The sequence below is a fragment of the Danio rerio genome, chromosome 15 (genome assembly GCF_049306965.1).
Source record: "Danio rerio strain Tuebingen ecotype United States chromosome 15, GRCz12tu, whole genome shotgun sequence".
In the NCBI taxonomy this organism is placed as follows: Eukaryota; Metazoa; Chordata; class Actinopteri; order Cypriniformes; family Danionidae; genus Danio; species Danio rerio.
Window position 1 is genome coordinate 3,542,501 of NC_133190.1, and position 17,607 is coordinate 3,560,107.

General features: G+C 37.5%; 1 protein-coding gene across 2 annotated transcripts in view; it reads right to left on the minus strand.

Annotated features, from left to right (window-relative positions):
• cog6 (component of oligomeric golgi complex 6) overlaps positions 1–17,607 on the minus strand; it is a 79,678-nt gene that overhangs the window by 4,619 nt on the left and 57,452 nt on the right. The window contains exons 16-18 of one of the 2 annotated variants that reach the window (NM_001320347.1): positions 16,524–16,631; positions 9,149–9,202; positions 5,463–5,542 (exon numbers count right to left, since the gene is read on the minus strand). In NM_001320347.1, coding sequence (NP_001307276.1) covers positions 5,463–5,542; positions 9,149–9,202; positions 16,524–16,631 — 242 coding nt within the window. Of the gene's footprint in view, positions 1–5,462; positions 5,543–9,148; positions 9,203–14,106; positions 15,848–15,964; positions 16,632–17,607 lie in introns of those variants that run through there. The other variant, XR_012390420.1, reaches the window with a different exon arrangement.

Below are 17,607 nucleotides of genomic sequence, written 5' to 3' on the forward strand. Positions count from 1 at the left end.
TTTAAAAAAATAATAATAAATCCTTTATTCATTCATTTTCTTTTCTGCTTCGCTTTTATTAATCCGGGGTCGTCACAGTTGAATGAACCGCTAGCTTATCCAGCATATGTTTTATGCAGGAGAATGTTCTTTTCAAATAGAAATTAACTTTTAAACCACAATGACAGGTATTTGTTTTCATTTTTAAATTGTTAACTCAATCATTTAATTCTTAATATGGCATTGCAATTAAATGCATATTTATTGACCAATGTTTTAGATATTTGGAAATAAGTTAAATACATAGACGTAAATAAAGATAAACCATACAAATAATGCATCGGGTTATAATAATGAAATAAAACTCATTTGTTACCTAAATTTCTATTAATAATAATAATTTCTTACTTTTTTATAGCACATTTCTGGACCGTCAAAGCGCTTGACACATATTTGGGGGCATTCTCCTCATCCACCTCCAGTGTGCAGCAACCACCTGGATGACGTGATGGCAGCCATGATTTGTAAGCTTCAGTATAATTTGAGAAGTAGCATGTAGTAATTTTGTACTATCAAGTCTTGATCTGCATTAAAAATGTGTATTTGTGATCATGATTTAATACACACAGTCGTCTTTATTTAAATTTAAAGAGGACTTTTTACAAAATTTAAAATATGTGTGTGTGACGTTTCAGCTCAAAATACCACACAAATAATATTTCATAACTTGAAAAATCCCCTTTTAGGCTTCAATTCAAAATGTGCCAATTTGGTGACTGTCGCTTTAAATTCAAACGAGACGCACTTTTCGAGAAAGGGCGGAGCTACAGATGCCTATGCATCAGCATAACGGCAGATTTAAAAAACCGAATGTCCTATACAAATAACAGAGAGACTGTCACTAGTGGGCGGGGCTTTTTCCCTCTGATGACACGTACAACAGGTGAATGTCGATTAAAGTGTTTCTGCAGACCGTTTATGTCAAGTGTGATAAAAAAAAAAAGAATTTATAAATCTTTACCATTAGAAGCTGGTTATATTCACACACTCTTACCACACAACCGTGCTTAAACCCCTTATAAAAGTGATTTTAGCAGAATAGGTCCCCTTAACATGCTTTGGTCTCCCGCAGTGTTGAGTCACGTGCGGAGTGTTTATGTCAGAAAAAAAAAAGAGAGAGAAATGGACCGGGAGCTAATTAGCTGTGCCGAGCCTGTGCACGAGTCCATCTCCATTAATAGAGAACATTAACCTGAGGGACAGTGAGTGCTCCTCGAGCCTGTTACATTTCCCAGTAACCCCCGCTCTGATGCGCTCATGCTAAAAGCACCAAGAGCCGGGGAAGAAGAAACATGACAAAGCTCTCATGCTCATCACCGCTTCATTAATGCCGCTCCATTTTATGCCGGATGTGATTGTGTAATAAGTAGAGTGAACGAAATGCGGGTGATGAGAATGGAAATGATGTTTAGTTACAGGTAACAGTATATGAGGAGTGGAAATGTGACGCAGTTCTTTATGTTTCTGCATGTTTTCTGAGTATAAAACACTGTTGAATATATGATTGTTAGCATTCATTTCTTTATACTATATTAACTGATGTTAATTTAGTTGAAATTCAGAATTATTAGCCCTCCTGTTTATTTTCCCTCCACTTTCTGTTTAATGAAGAGAAGATATTTTCGACACATTTCTAAACATAATAGATTTAATAACTCATCTCTAGTAACTGATTTATTTTATCTTTGCCATGACGGCAGTAAATAATATTTGTCTAGATATTTTTCAAGATACTAGTATTCAGCTTAAATTGACACTTTTTAAGGCTTAATTAGACGGGCTAGGGTAATTAGGCAACCGTGGTTTGTTCTGTAGACAATCGAAAACAAATATTGCTTAAAGGTGTAGTATGCAAGTTTGACACCCAGTGGTTGTACTAGGTATTGCACACCTTGTTCAAAACAAATGCAAGCGCAGGTTGCCAGACTGACGACACCAACAGCAATGTGCCTGTCTGTTGAGCCCAAAGGCTGATTAAACCCGTGTTCGAAATAACAACGGCACGCAATAGAATAAATATTTTTCATATTAAAAGGATTTTTTTGTTGTGACCTAGAGCTGAAATTTATATTTTAGAAACGATTTCTATTTCTAAAGAATAAAACTGACAATGCTCAGCTCAGGTACACCTCATGTGTTTTATTCAGTGTTAAATGCTAATAATGTGAGTTTGAACGCCACTTTACATTATATGTATTGCCATACTACTGAAAGCAGCAGCAGATAGTTTACCTCAGATCTTAAAAATAAAATTAATTATTTGAAATTGAACTTTAGAGCTGTGACTCTGTGCAAGCCAACACATATCAGTGATTCAGCATCTACATTTAATAATGTTTACTATGTATTAATTATATTATAAACCCTACCATTTCGTTGGAGTGCAGTGAGTGCACTGTTCTGTGCTTCTGAAAGGCTGTGCTTACATTTTTGTCATGCCGTGTCTGGTATAAACAGCCAAATTGCTTACTACAGCAAATCTTATCATGTAGTGTGTTGTTAGGACACGGGGTAACAATGAAATCTGCTCCACTAATGTTTACGTTTGCAATATTTACATTATTTGCTAATTAATAACCACCTCATGTAAAACTGAATCCGAGTCTCATTTTGGAGTCTGCTACTGTCCACTGAAGGTTGCATTTTGGCTCGGGATGCATACTTTGAGTGACTTCCTGACTGAACGAATGAAATATGCTATTTTCAACAATGGCAACCCGGAGTGCTGAAATATAATTGACAAAACTGGCATTGGGCGGGTTAAATGACCGAAACAAAGATACAGCATGTAACACACATTTTCTAAGCAGAATATCTGACTTCAGCATAGTTTTTCAGATAAACAAGAATGTTCACTTTGCATGTGTCCTAAATATCTGCTAACAAATTATGATATTTTTATGTTTTAGAAGAGTCTAAAACTTACATACAGCACCTTTAAAATGGTTTTTAAAAAATGTAAAACTGCTTTTATTCAAGCTGAAATATAATAAATACGACTTTCTCCAGAAGAAAAAATATTATTGGAAAATGTGAAAAATCCCTTGCTCTGTTAAACATCATTTGAAAAATCATAATCATAATTTTGACTTCAACAAGATGTAATATTTTATTAACAGCAGTTATTAACGGCAGTTGCTTTTAGCTAATGTTCCGAGCTAAAAGCTAATTTGCAGTCCTGGTCAGGTTAGGCTTTTTATACCATAATAAAGAAGTGCAAGTTATGGATTAAGTACATCTAGGATGTTGTTATCACAGAATGAAGCCCGACATATTTATTTATGCAAAGCAGAGCACTGATGTTTAAGACTGAAGGACTATTCTGCGAAAACAACTGTCCTTGATGTACTTTATCCGGCTAATTACATGGGTATTTGTCACAAAACATATTATTAGACACAAAATATTGTTCTGACTCAAAATAATTTATTAATTCTTTAATAAAATGCAAAGCTGACAGAGACTAAAACAGCTGATGGAGTGTACACTAACCTGTGCACTATTCAGTCACAAGATGGCGCCAAATAGTCAAAAACAAGAAGCTGAGAGAAACGAAACCGGCTGAATGAAGTATACACTAATCTGTGCATTATTCAGTCACAAGATGGCGTCAAACAGTCAAAAATGCAAAGTTGACAGAAACAAAACAGGATAAATAGAGCATACACTAACCTGTGCATTATTCAGGCACAAGATGGCGCCAAACAGTCAAAAACGCAAGGCTTACAGAAATGAAACTGGTTGAATGAAGTATACATTAATCTGTGCATTATTTAGTCAGAAGATGGCACCAAATAGTCAAAAACATAAAGCTGACAGAAACTAAACTGGTTGAATGGAGTATACACTAACCTGCGCATTATTCAGTCACAAGATGCCACCAAATAGTCAAAAACGCAAAGCTGACAGAAAGAAACCGGCTGAATGGTGTATTCATTTTCTTCATTCACAAGATGGCGACAAACCGTTAAAAACGCAAGGCTGACGAATAGAAAAGACTAGCCTATGTTTTATGCATTCACAAGATGGCGCCAAACAGTCAAAAACCACAACGTGACACACAAGCAGATTCACTGATAATATGGTCAAGATGATACAAAGTGACAAGACGAGATGTTATTCAGCGGTTGTTATCTGGAAATAACATACGTTGGAATGTCACGATTGACCAATCAGAATCAAGTTTTGTAGTCGTATAATAAACATATTAAATAGTGAAGACTGATGCTTACTAAAGTTTAGCCAGAGCCGCTAAAATATCAGTTTCAGTGTTATTTTATTCCCATAGGTGCACAAACTACAGATTATTTAAACGTTACAATATCAAAATATGAACTTATTGATTATTAGTACCGATATCGACCATGAGAAGTATTTCGTTTTCGGTATCGCTTAGGAGTTTTTATATTGTGCATCCATATTTAACACTTAGACATTTTGGTTACACTTTATTTTAAAGTGGCCATCTACCTACATCACATTTACATTTACATTTACTCATTTAGCAGACGCTTTTATCCAAAGCGACTTACAAATGAGGACAAGGAAGCAATTTACACAACTATAAGAGCAAGAGTTCATTCCACCAACTGGGCAGATTGAATTCGAGAGTTCGGGAAAGTGATTTCTTCCCTTTTTGGGATGGAACCACGAGGCAACGTTCATTTACAGAAGCAAGTTTCTGGAGGGCACAAAAAATCTGCAGAAGTGAGAGCAGATAAGAAGGAGCAAATCCAGAAGAAGTCGCTTTGTAAGCAAACATCAGAGCTTTGAATTTGATGCGAGCAGTAACTGGCAGCCAGTGCAAACGGATGAGCAGCGGAGTGACATGTGCTCTTTTAGGTTCATTAAAGACCACTCGTGCTGCTGCGTTCTGAAGCAGCTGAAGAGCTTTGATAGAGTTAGCTGGAAGACCGGATAGTAAAGAGTTGAAATAGTCCAGTCTGGAGAGAACAACAGCTTGAACAAGGAGTTGAGCTGCATGTTCAGATTGGAAGGGTCGGACCTTTCTGATGTTATAGAGTGCGATTAGCAATTACAGTGAATTATGCATAACTACACAATAACTAAACCTAAACAACTCCAATTCTAACCTCAACTATATAGTAAGCAGATGTAACTAAATAATATTACTCAAGGGATGAGTAAAAATTATTATATTAAAGTGTAACCAAAGCTTTAATTAACATTTAGAGCATAATAACCAGAATCTCACTTTATCCTGATCGTATTGCTTAGACATTCTACTAAACATCTACTTTTGTGCGGCACAGAAGCAAAATCAAACAAGTGTCTCCTGAGTTCTTTGTTTCTAAAAGGGAAAAGCGTGTAATTGTAATGTTTTGAAGAACGCTGCTTGTTGTTCTTGATAAACAGACGTATTGTAGATGAAATGCGTGTGATAAATACGAGCTGACTCATACTTGATAGCAGCGCTGAGCAGGAAGTTGAGCTGCGGCATCACAAGTGTATCAGGAGAGGCCAAATAACGGTCAAACTGGACCTGGGAGTAAAACAAATAACAACGTTAGACAAAACAAGTCTGCAAGAAAAAAAGGAGACATAATAAAACTATAAACAAGTTCTTGACTTTTCCCTCACTTTCTCTGATTAAAAAGCTGAATTTCCATGACTTATCATGAATAGGAAAACATGTAGCTGTTGTGAAATTAATTAGGTGATTCTGGGAACACTAAATTAATGGTCAAATTTGGCTCAAAATTTAGGAGGAGCTTGCATGTTTTTTTATTCCTGCCAAATTTTGGCCTCAAAATATGAAAATCTATGTGCAAACTAGCAGTTTTCTGTATTTGTGATTTGTGTTTTTATTTTTTCTTCCATTCATGTATGCTTTTGAGTTGCATTATGGGATCTTGATCTGTTCTTTAATAACTTCTGAAGTTGAAAAGTTAGCAAAAGTGACTTTTATGATCATTTTTTAAAAATTATTTCTGAGTTGGTGTTGTATAATACACAACATAAACCTGATTATAAACAGCCAGTACATTTTCTGATATTTTACTGACTTATTTCTCTAGATATTATTTCTTACATACAGTCTATTGTTTAGAGGCCCAAACAGAATCGGTGCATGCAGAAATCCGCAGATTTTAGTCATCGAGTCTATTTATTTACTTGTATCAAGTGTGTGAGTTTATATTTATTCAGTTTATTAAACTAATTTCAGTAGGAATATTGAATAATATAAAAGTGTAATTTGAAAGAAATATTTTCACATATAAAACATACAGTTGAAGTCAGAATTATTAGCCCCCCTGTTAATTTTTTCCCCAATTTCTGTTTAACGGAGAACAGATTTTTTTCAACACATTTTTAATGATAATAGTTTTAATAACTCATTTCTAATAACTGATTTATTTTATCTTTGCAACGATGACAGTAAATAATATTTGACTAGATATTTTTCAAGACACTTCAATACAGCTTAAAGTGACATTTAAAGGCTTCACTAGGGGTGCTTTCACACCTGTGAATCTATTCAGTTGTTCCGAAACAGAGATTACATTGTTACATTGTTACATTGTTGCTCTTGGAGTGGTTCGCTTTCACACTGCAAAGTTTCTAATCGGACCAAAAGATCTAAAACAAGTCACGTGCGAGTAAACTCTCCTCACATTGGTCAGAGTGTCAGGGTTTATTTTGCAGCGTCCCGCTAAGCTGTCAGGAGAGGTGGTGGTTTGGTGGTGATTGACAGGGTGCGTGCGCGTGACGTGTCTGAGGAGAGATGCAGTGGGGAGGGGTTAGAAGGGTGCGCGACGATACCTATTTGAAGACTGGGAGGGAGACGCAAGATTACCGGGAGATCATCACTCGTTTGCGGGCATCCGGAGACTCGCGAAACTTCCCGCCATACTCATAATTCTCTCTTCATATAGCCGTAAGCCTATTACATATCCATAAAACACTGTGATATAACCGCGCTCGGATCGGATCGCTTTCTCGCTGCAATCGAACCGCTCCAGGGATCGTTTCAGTCGAGCCGAGACCACCTCATTCAAGCGATCTTGGAGCGATTACTTTGGCGCTGAACAGATCGCGATTGCCCTGTTCACATATGCCAAACGAACCACACTAACTGGGCAAACGAGATACGTTCCGAAACAAAAGTGTAGGTGTGAAAGCACCCTAGGTTAATTAGGCAGGTTAGGGTAATTAGGCAAGTTATTGTGTAACAATGGACTAATAATTTTGACCTTGAAATGTATTTTTAAAAATTAAAAACTGCTTTTATTCTAGCTGAAATAAAACAAATAATATTTTCTCCAGAAGAAAAAATACTATCAGATATACTGTGAAAATTTACATGCTCTTTTTACTTGGGAAATATTTAATAAAAAAAAAAAATTAAGGGGGGCTAATAATTCAATTCTAATGACTTCAACTGTATATGCAAATGAATGCAATAGCATCTATAAACAACAAAATTGTTATATGCTGTAAAAAATATGAGCCTCGTCATTGTCTTTTTGCACACGCAGCGTGCGCACATGAACCGTGAGTGAGAGAGGAAATAAAAGCACACAGGCACTAAGGTAAAACCAGATGCTCAAGACATAATCTTTAATTTGTAATGACTTCTATCAAAAATGTTGACAGAGGCTTGTGATATAAGAATTCGAGCGGAGCATCGATTAAATGTAGAGGACTATATTTTCCGTGTACCGATTGATTTGAGGTAGCCTGCTATTTTTATTTGACGGAAAATAAACAAAAACAAAACATTGGAAAAAACAGCCTACAGTATGCCGGTTCTTAAAAAGAATTCAGTCATTGTTTTCATTTTGTAATCTAAGTGTGTCATTCAGGTAAAAATATCTAGGACAGAACTATTTATTTTAATCTTTTTATTTAGTTTATTATGCTGCTGGAAACACTGCAGGTGTGTGAAGATGTTCTATTGTTCTGTACGCTGTTGCTCGCATGTTAAAATACAAAAACAACCCAGGCTCATTCTGAGAACGTAGTCCCACAGACGTTTATGGAGACTGTGAAATACGTCCAGGGAGGTACGTATTTGTGCATTTTATGTTTTCGCGAATCCGCGAGAGAACGTTGTGCGCGCTTTTTCGCATTTCGAACTTCTCTCGCAAGCCCCGTTCTCGCGTAAACCCACAAGAGGCCGCTGTCAAACGACCGTCTATCCGACTGGCTGAACGATTGACTGGGCGACTGGCCAATCGGCCGACACACTCTCCTCCTCCTTTCCTAAACCCAAGCAGTTTTACAGATTGACCCACCCACCCACTTACTTCCTTAAACCCAACCAACAATTTACAAAAAAGAAAAAAAGAAAAAAGAAAAAGAAAAACCCTCGTCAAATTTTTACCACGTTTTTTAATTTTTTTTTTTATTTTACCACATTCTCAGCCTGTTATGAACTTGTTCACTTTATTTTTGGGATTCTTGTTTTTGTCTTTCCTGATTTCTGGAACCGCTCTTCCAAAGACTCGAACCTGATCGTCGTCGTCGTGGTCAGCTCCTCTCTGCATCTCAAGTCCACCGATGTACGCGACTAGCTAACCGGACAAACTGGTTGTGGCGGGAAAGCCCTCCACACGGAGGTAAGTGGTCAGCCTACAAGCGCGAAAGGGAACGGCGTCACACCGCCCCGTAGCGTTCGCTTAAAAAATTAAATGCAACCATACGTACATCCCGCTACAGAATTCGCGGTCTCCAGATACGTCCACGGGACTATATTCACAGAATGAGCCTGGAGTGATTTTAATATGCAATATTTCATGTGTCAGACACAAAATAGACACGTCAAATATTTTTTAAATAAAAAAATTATTTTGTATTAATTTGACCAGTTAACCGTTAATATTCGGTTAACGAACGGCGGTTGTCGGTTAGCAAACAGAAAACAGCAAACAGAAACGAGCATCACTAGGTTGTTTACGATATAATCATATGCTGTGTTCTCTTTATATTGAACAAAAATAGCAATAATAAAAACCTATTGTTCACAAAGTATTTTTTTTTTTTACCTAAAACTTCACGAACACATTCTGGAGGCAGAAAAGACGCATCGTGTAAAAAGGGGGTAAAATAGGATGCCCTTTAATAAAGAAAGAGAATTAAGCCTTACCATGGCTGTTTTTAAGGATGTGCTGTCCATGCCAGGGAGGTTTGCCAAGGGACCCTATAAGAACAAACACAGCAAAACATAAATGCACAACTCATTCCCTTCAGCCTGCGGCGCAGATATAACACTTAAACAAAGAGCAGACGCGAGAGAACAGCTTGAAAACACACCGAGTGAGAGATTTGAAGACGTAGCAGCTTTGTTCCACTGTTGAAAAAGCATTTCAAAAACCAAAAGGAGAGAAAAAGTTCCAAAATATGGTAAAGAAATTAACAGAATGTCCAACTGACCGTCTATTGTTGCGAGTGCAAAGGTTCAACAATGAGGAAAGCGAACATTTTGTGCCATATCAGGAGTTCTGATACATTTGGGAATAAAGAAACTATGAAATGTAAGTCTTTTATGTTCACATTATGCAATGACTGTAACAGCGGACTAAAAGTTCACTGGAGACCCATTGAAGCCATTATGACTGTTCTATAAATGCTCCATGAATACGCACTAGAAAATTATACGAATTAGACAAGTTGCTAGGAGCAATAAAGTTAAGGTACGGACCTGTCACCCTTCTAGAACCGCTCAATAAATAACTCGATAAATAGGTATTAGTTGTGCTAAGCATTATCGGGCATCTTTTGTCTCCAAATATGCAGTAGAGTATAATATCACAGGCTATTCTAGCAAATTTATTAATTTATTGGTCAATATTGGATGCATATTAATCAGTATTGAATTATGCACACTCATTTTCCATTTTTTTTTCCAATACAATCAAACACAAGCTCTCTGAGTATACTTCAAACTTTTATGTATTTCATCAACTTATAGACCTTTTCTGGCCTACAGGAGTATGTAAGTGCACAAGTATAGACTAATTTGGCAGTATAACCCGTTTAAACATCGTTGTATTCGTTCATGCTAGTACAAATGATGGCACTTTCCTATTTTCATACAATCTCTTGTCTATGTAGACATCCACTGCTCCTATAAGGTGCACATGTACATATATATACATATATACACACACACATATATACACACACACACACACACACACACACACACACAGACACAGACACAGACACACACACACACACATATACACACACACACACACACACACATATATATATATATATATGTGTGTGTGTGTGTGTGTGTGTGTGTGTATATGTGTGTGTATATATATATATGTGTGTGTATATATGTATATATATGTACATGTGCACCTTATAGGAGCAGTGGATGTCTACATAGACATAGACATATATATTCTCTCAATTTAATTAATCAAACAACAAATAGGGGGTAAAAACTTTTGGAGTTTGAAGAGTTAGCTAAATTGTGCTTAATTTGTCTTTTGGGAAACATGAAGACATGAAGATACTGTCTTTTACTTCTAAGGGCAGTAGTGACTGGACAGGCATATCTGGACCTTGTATCGTGACCATTTGGAATGAATGCATATACCCTTACACCGCTTGTATATACACTCACCGGTCAATATATTAAATACACCTTACTAGAGCCGGCTTTGACCCCCTTTTGCCATCAGAAAAGCCTTAATCCTTCATGGCATGATTCAACAATGTACTGGAAATATTCCTCAGAGATTTTGCTCCATAGTGACAAGATAGCATCACGCAGTTGCTGCAGATTTGTCGGCTGCACATCCATGACTAACCCATGACTACCCATACTAACGTGCCCAAAATAAACCAAGAAAATATTCCCCACCACCACATGCAACCTGAACCATTGATACAAGGCAGGATGGATCCATGCTTTCATGTTGTTGACTACAAAATCTGACCCGACCATCCGAATGTCTCAGCAGAAATGGAGACTCATCAGACCAGGCAACATTTATACAATCTTCTATTGTCCAGTTTTGGTGAGCTGACAGGAGCGGCACCCGGTGTGGTCTTCTGCTGTTGTAGACCATCTGCCTCAAGGTTGGACGTGTTGTGTGTTCAGAGATGCTCTTCTGCAGACCTCAGTTGTAACGAGTGCTTATTTGAGGTATTGTTGCCTTTCTATCAACCATTCTCTGAAACCCTAGAGATGGTCGTGCGTGAAAATCCCAGTATATCAGCAGTTTCTAAAATACTCAGACCAGCCCATCTGGTACCAACAACCACGTTCAAAGTCACATAAATCCCCTTTCTTCCCCATTCTGATGCTCAGTTTGAACTGCAGCAGATCGTCTTGACCATGTCTACATGCACTGAGTTGCTGCCATGTGATTAGAAATTTGCGTTGACCAGCAGTTGGACAGGTGTACCCATTTTAGTGGCCGGTAAGTGGCCACACTCATCCGTGAATGCGTAATGCGTCTCTTTTGTGATCGGATCATCAAAAACTGCGAACAGACAGCAAGATAGTAAGGGTAGCACATTAACACAACCTCCAGTGCTCCATTTCTCGCATGCACCATTTGAAGGTATATATGTTTTAACACTTTACTGTCATGAAACCTTTAGAATCATGTGAATGAAATTGTATGCATGCTTATGACAACTGTTATTAAGAGTCATTCGCTCAGTTATGACACTCTAAATGCAAAGATAGCATTGTTTGGTATGACAACTTGACATAAATACATCACAACCTGCTTAACAACAAAACCTGTCATAAATCCGTCATAAACATAAGTGTCAAGAGGCATTATAACAGTGTGATGTATATTTTTTCTGATCATATCTTCAATGTACGTCATTAAAATGTCTCATTAAAAGTGTCAACTCATTTTTAACAGCATCATTATTATTTAATGACATTGTAATGACAAAATTTTGCAAAAAAAACACTATAGCAAAATATTAATGAGCCTGTTATAAAATTCATGACATTTTAATAGCTTTATGACAATCATGTTTATGACGGATTTATGACAGGTTTTGATGTCTTGGTAACGTCAAGTCATGACAAAGACAATAACAGTACTTATGTCAAGTTGTCATTACAAACAATGTCATCTTTGCAATTAAAATGTCCTAACTAAGCAAATAACACTTAATAACAGTTGTCATAAGCATGCATAAAATCTTGAGTCTCATGAACACCCCCTTCAAGTAAAGTGTCACCATTTTTTTAATGATGCCATGAACGTGAGCCACCAAGTTGTCCAGATTTGATGAATCACGTCTGTTGTGGGCAGCAGGAGCCATATAAAGCCGAGACGGGCCGTAATTAACCGCATGAGTGGACAGAGGAGATATTGATGCAGTAGACGAGTCGGTTGTGTCCTGCACTGTGGACAGCAGGTGTCCACGCTGAGTCACACCACAGCCTTTTACGTGGGGTGTGTGATGAGGACAGGCATGGAAATGCCCAGACTGCAAAGCACTGCCAAGACCCACACACACACACACACACACACACACACACACAAACACACACACACACACACACACACACACACACACACGTGCATGCTTTCAGTGCTTTGACTTTCTCGCCTGTCTTCTGTAAAATAACACCTTGCTTAAAGTGTCCCACAGAGTCACGAAGTTCACTGGAAACTTTTTCACCTGATAATGACTCAGCTGAACTCAAAAAATCATGCTGGTTCGTAAACTTTAAAAAAAAAAACACCCACAAAATGTTTCACAAGCTGTAGGAACAACAAAAAGTGGTGTATGAGCCAGAATTGAAGTAATAACTTTGTAAGTGATTCAGTGAGTCAGAAGTGATCTGTGTGATAAATGAGCCAAAAGAGTCATTTTTGGACAATCGAACTAAACCAGCCGTCTTGTATGTATCTGATTCATTTAAAAGAACTGAATCTTTGGTGCCAGTTAATTGAAAGGAGTCTGATTTCACTTGTTTCACTGTATATTGTTAAGAATATGATGAATTCAAAAGAATCATTCAATAAAAGTCAACTCATCAATACTCATCCCGAGGCCCCCAGAGACTATGCAGCACCATTGATGCGATCCAAGACCAGCGATGAGATGATCCTAAGGTGTCCATATTCCTAGACCAGGCCGTATCCTGAGCAGCTGCTGTGGTGGTCTTGGAGCAGTGGAGAGTATGTGACTGATTACTTTGATGCCCCAGGGACAGATGAGTCTTCGCTGACGTCCAGGGTTCTCCAGCCTCCGGCGCCTAGACTGCAGCTCTGCACAAGACTTTTGGCCATAGGAGAAATGGTCATGCCAAAGTGAGCCTGGTTTCTCAGGTTTTTTTATTCTTCACTTTCGCCAATTGGTGAAGGTTTTCCTCGCCGCTTTCACCACGGGCTTGCATGGTTCCGGATTTGTAGAGCTGCGCATCGATGGATTTGCTCTACAGTGTTTGGACTCTCAGTATTGAATATTAAACCACACTAAACTAATCTAAACTGAACGTAAATTCTGAAAACTGAATGGTTTCAAATCCCTATAATCTTCTATGTGAAGCTGCTTTTACACAATCTACATTGTAAAAGCGCTATTGAAATAAAGGTGAATTTAATTGAATAAATCAGAGATTTTTTTCACTTTTCTCTGTTATCCTAAGGCCAGAGGGTGGCGGTCAGCCCGGGTGCGAGGTCCCTTTCGTCGCTGCTTGCAGCTTTAATTTAAAATTAGTTATTGGCTTGGTCACATTCATAAAAAACATAAGAGTAAGGAATATGTAGATATTTTAGACTAGAAACAAAAAAAAAAACTCTAAATAAGTAGTCAAATCTGCCGAATGTTTAAAAAAAGATCGAACCAGTAAAACAAAAAAGGGCTTAACCAGTTAAACTCTGCTGTTATTTTGGGATTTCCGCCCGGATTTTTCCTACCCAAATTTAAAAGCTTCCCAAATCCATATGCAGATGTGTAAATGCAAAAATGTGGTATCATTTTAAAGAAAATCCTTTCAATTTTCATAAAACACTATTGAAAGTTATTAAAATAACTGTATATGTTGTCTGTGTTATCATAAACATCTAAAAAAAGAGGCGCTTTTTGTATTTTTTTTTTTTTATGAACTCAAATTTGAAAGTGTATCTTTTAGGTTGTGTGTGGTCTAGCGTGCTGTAATTAATTTTGGTGGTTCCTGCACATGTCTGTAATCATAGGGAAAAAAAATGTCTCTACCATAATCTATGCAAAAGTTATTGTATTCCAACTGATGAGAGGTGCTGTACAAGCCACAGGGAGCGATCATTGTTTTCATATTTCACTATTCTTTTGTTTGATCAAACATAATTCACTGTGTTTGGAGCACGTCAGACATATAAAAGGATTACTTATGCACATCACCTCAAAAACAGAGGAGAAATGGCCCTGAAGCGCACAGCATAAGGTAAGAGATGACAGCTGTCTGTGCTATCTGGGGCTCCTTATTGATCATAAATGTATTGCTTTCACTTCTGCGCCATGGAAACAGCGCGATTCATTCAACAACTGTTTGATATGCGAATATAATTCAGTAAAAATAATGCAAGAACAGTATGAGCACCGGCAAGAGCTTTCATTTGAGCTATAAATTGTACATGTGTCGTATGAAAAATATGAAAATTAACCAATGTTCAATCCCCAGCTTGAGAATCCAAAATACTGTGTATTAAAGTGTAAATAACTTTTATACAGTAGAATAAAAACCAAAGTGATGCACATGTGCATAACATATAGATTCTACACTTTCAAACAAAACCACTTAAGGGGGTCTGGTGCAACGCTAGCCCTTTAAATCTTAAAGTGAAAGTCAATGACGACGCGGACCCGGTACCGGGAGTTTAACTGGTTAAAACTAACATGTTGTTGCTAAAGGATACCCAGGTACCTTAAAAGTCTAAAATTCCCCTTATTTAGTTCATGGTACCATGAAGAAGAGAAGACATTGAGTGCTTTCAGCTGCGCGAAGCCAAATCAATAATGAAGAACAACAAAACGGACTAAACAAATAATTAATTGGGTCCAGTCTGTAAAGGCAGACTGCTGTAATATGTGCACACAGATGTGCACGGGTAATCGTGTTTACAGAATAAGCGCTATTTTGTGCTCTTTTCCAATCTCAGGCCATTTCCTGCCATGTGATGCATTTGAGTGAAAATCCATGCTCTGCGCTTTTATTAATGAGCCTTTAACCGTGGGGTAACCATGGTAATAAGGGCTAAAGGGGAGGCATGTAAACAATAGAGACTGTTCCTGTGAAATGAGAAAAAAGATAATAAGGAAGTAATGTGTGCTATTAGCGTGCGCGTGTGTGTTGGAGGTGATATAAAAGGGAAAGATGGTCACGAATGGTGTTTTTTGCAAAAGTGAGAGAGCTCAAAGAGATGCTGGTTTGTGTTTAAAACCTCCAGACGTCTCTCTTAAGGCCTAGTCCCAATTCTGTTTTACACCTCTTCGCCTTCCGCATGAGAAATGGGACAACACTACAACACGTAGGCTTATAACGATATCAAATTTTCTTGTCGTGATTAATTGTTAATTTAAATGTATTATTGTGATACTTACCTAAGCCTTTAACATGTTACGGTCCGTGGGAGTTTGTATTTTTGTGCCTTCTCCCTCTCTGTTTTGCTTGTCTCCCTACGCCTCTCTTTGTCTTGTCATTCGCTCTTTGTCTCGCCCAATCACCATTTCATTCCTTTATAACCACAGTGTACTCATGTTCTGATGGCTACTTCCAGCAGGATAACACGACATGTCATAAAGCGTGAATCATCTCAGATCAAATGGCCTCCCCCAGTGACCAGATCTCAATCCAATAGAGCACCTTTGGGATGCGATGGAAGAGGAGATTCGCATCATGGATGTGCAGTCTACAAAACGCAGCAACTGTGATGTTATCAAGTCAATATGGTGCAAAAGCTCTGAGGAATATTTCCAGTACCTTGTTGAATCTCTGCCATGAAGGATTAAGGCAGTTCTGAAGGCAAAAGGGCGTCCAACACGGTACTAGTAAGGTGTACCTAATAAAGTGGCCAGTAAGTGTATATATTGGATTGCAAAAGGATTATAAAGTCACCAAAACGGCACAGTTTAGATCAAAACCTAACATGGGAAGTTTCAATAAGTTATAAAAAATTATTCGTGTGGTACTGCTGGTACTTGTGGAACTAAAACATACATGCTCTAGATCACAGGTGTCAAACTCAGTTCCAAAAGGGCCGCAGCTCTGCACAGTTTAGTTCCAACCCTAATTAAACACACCTGATCAAACTAATTGAGTCCTTCAGGCTTGTTTGAAACCTACAGGTTTCAAACAGGGAGGAGGGTTGGAACTAAACTGTGCAGGGCTTCGGCCCTCCAGGAATTGAGTTTGACACCCCTGCTCTAAGGTCATCAAAGACTGATTTTACATAATAGGTCACCTTTAAAAAACATAGACGTCAACTTCATTAAATCTAAAGTCAGTGAACCCCTTATCCAATTTGGCATCAGTTCATCACCTGATCTGCGGTGTGTTGCTGGACACAGCTGTAGATGTGGCTCAGCGCTGCTCTGGTCAGCACAAAAGACGCCTGCTCGTTGATTAGAGTGTCCAGGTGGGCCTCAATCTAGAGACAATTAAAAAAAATAATAATAAAAATCACAATTACAATAAAGATGCTTCACATTTTTAAAGTCCCCCTGTGAAATGTAATGACAAAAATTCAACAAATATGTTTATGTTGCTTTAACTTATTTTAATAAGTTAATGAGGTTTCTAACTAAAAAAACTCAAGTAGGTTGAGATGACTAAAAAAGATCATTAGATTTAACCTTTAAGACTATATTTAACTAAAAAAAAACAGATTTAACTAATATTAAAATAATAATAACACTTTATATTAAGTGTCCTTAACTAATAAGTACTTCCACAGGAATTAATAGTTTGTTACAATGTACTTATTGTGTAAATGCATGTATTTACTGTGTAATTAAGCTTGATTAAATACATGTATGTAATTACATCTGTAATTAACTTTTGTAATTACATTTGTAAATACACTGTTGACCATCCTTACACCTTAACCCACCCTTAAACCTACCCATACCACCAAACCTGTCCATAACCCAACCTCTATCCCAACTCAGAAGCACCACAAGTGTTCTCAAATACATTATAAACACAGTAAGTACATTGTATTTATTTTTGGATGTAAGTACATAGTAGTTAAGGACACTTAATATAAAGGACCAGATTACCTTTGGCTTGTATTTCATTGCAGACAATATAAACAACAGAATATTTCATGCTTTTTTAGATTAACTTTATTTTATTTGTAAATATACATTCTTTCCTGTCATTGAGACCTGCAACTCATTGCAGAAAAGAGTTGGCACATGAGCAGTTTAGGGCTAGTGCTCAGGTCAGTTGGTTAAATAATGATGTGATGTGAAACAGGTGATGTCAACAGGTGATTGTAGTTATGATTTGCTATAAAAGCAGCATCCAAGAAAGGTCTAGTCCTTTAGGAGCAACGATGGGCAGAGGACTGCCAGTTTGCCAACAAATGCGTGAGAGAGTTGTTGAAATGTTTAAAAACAATA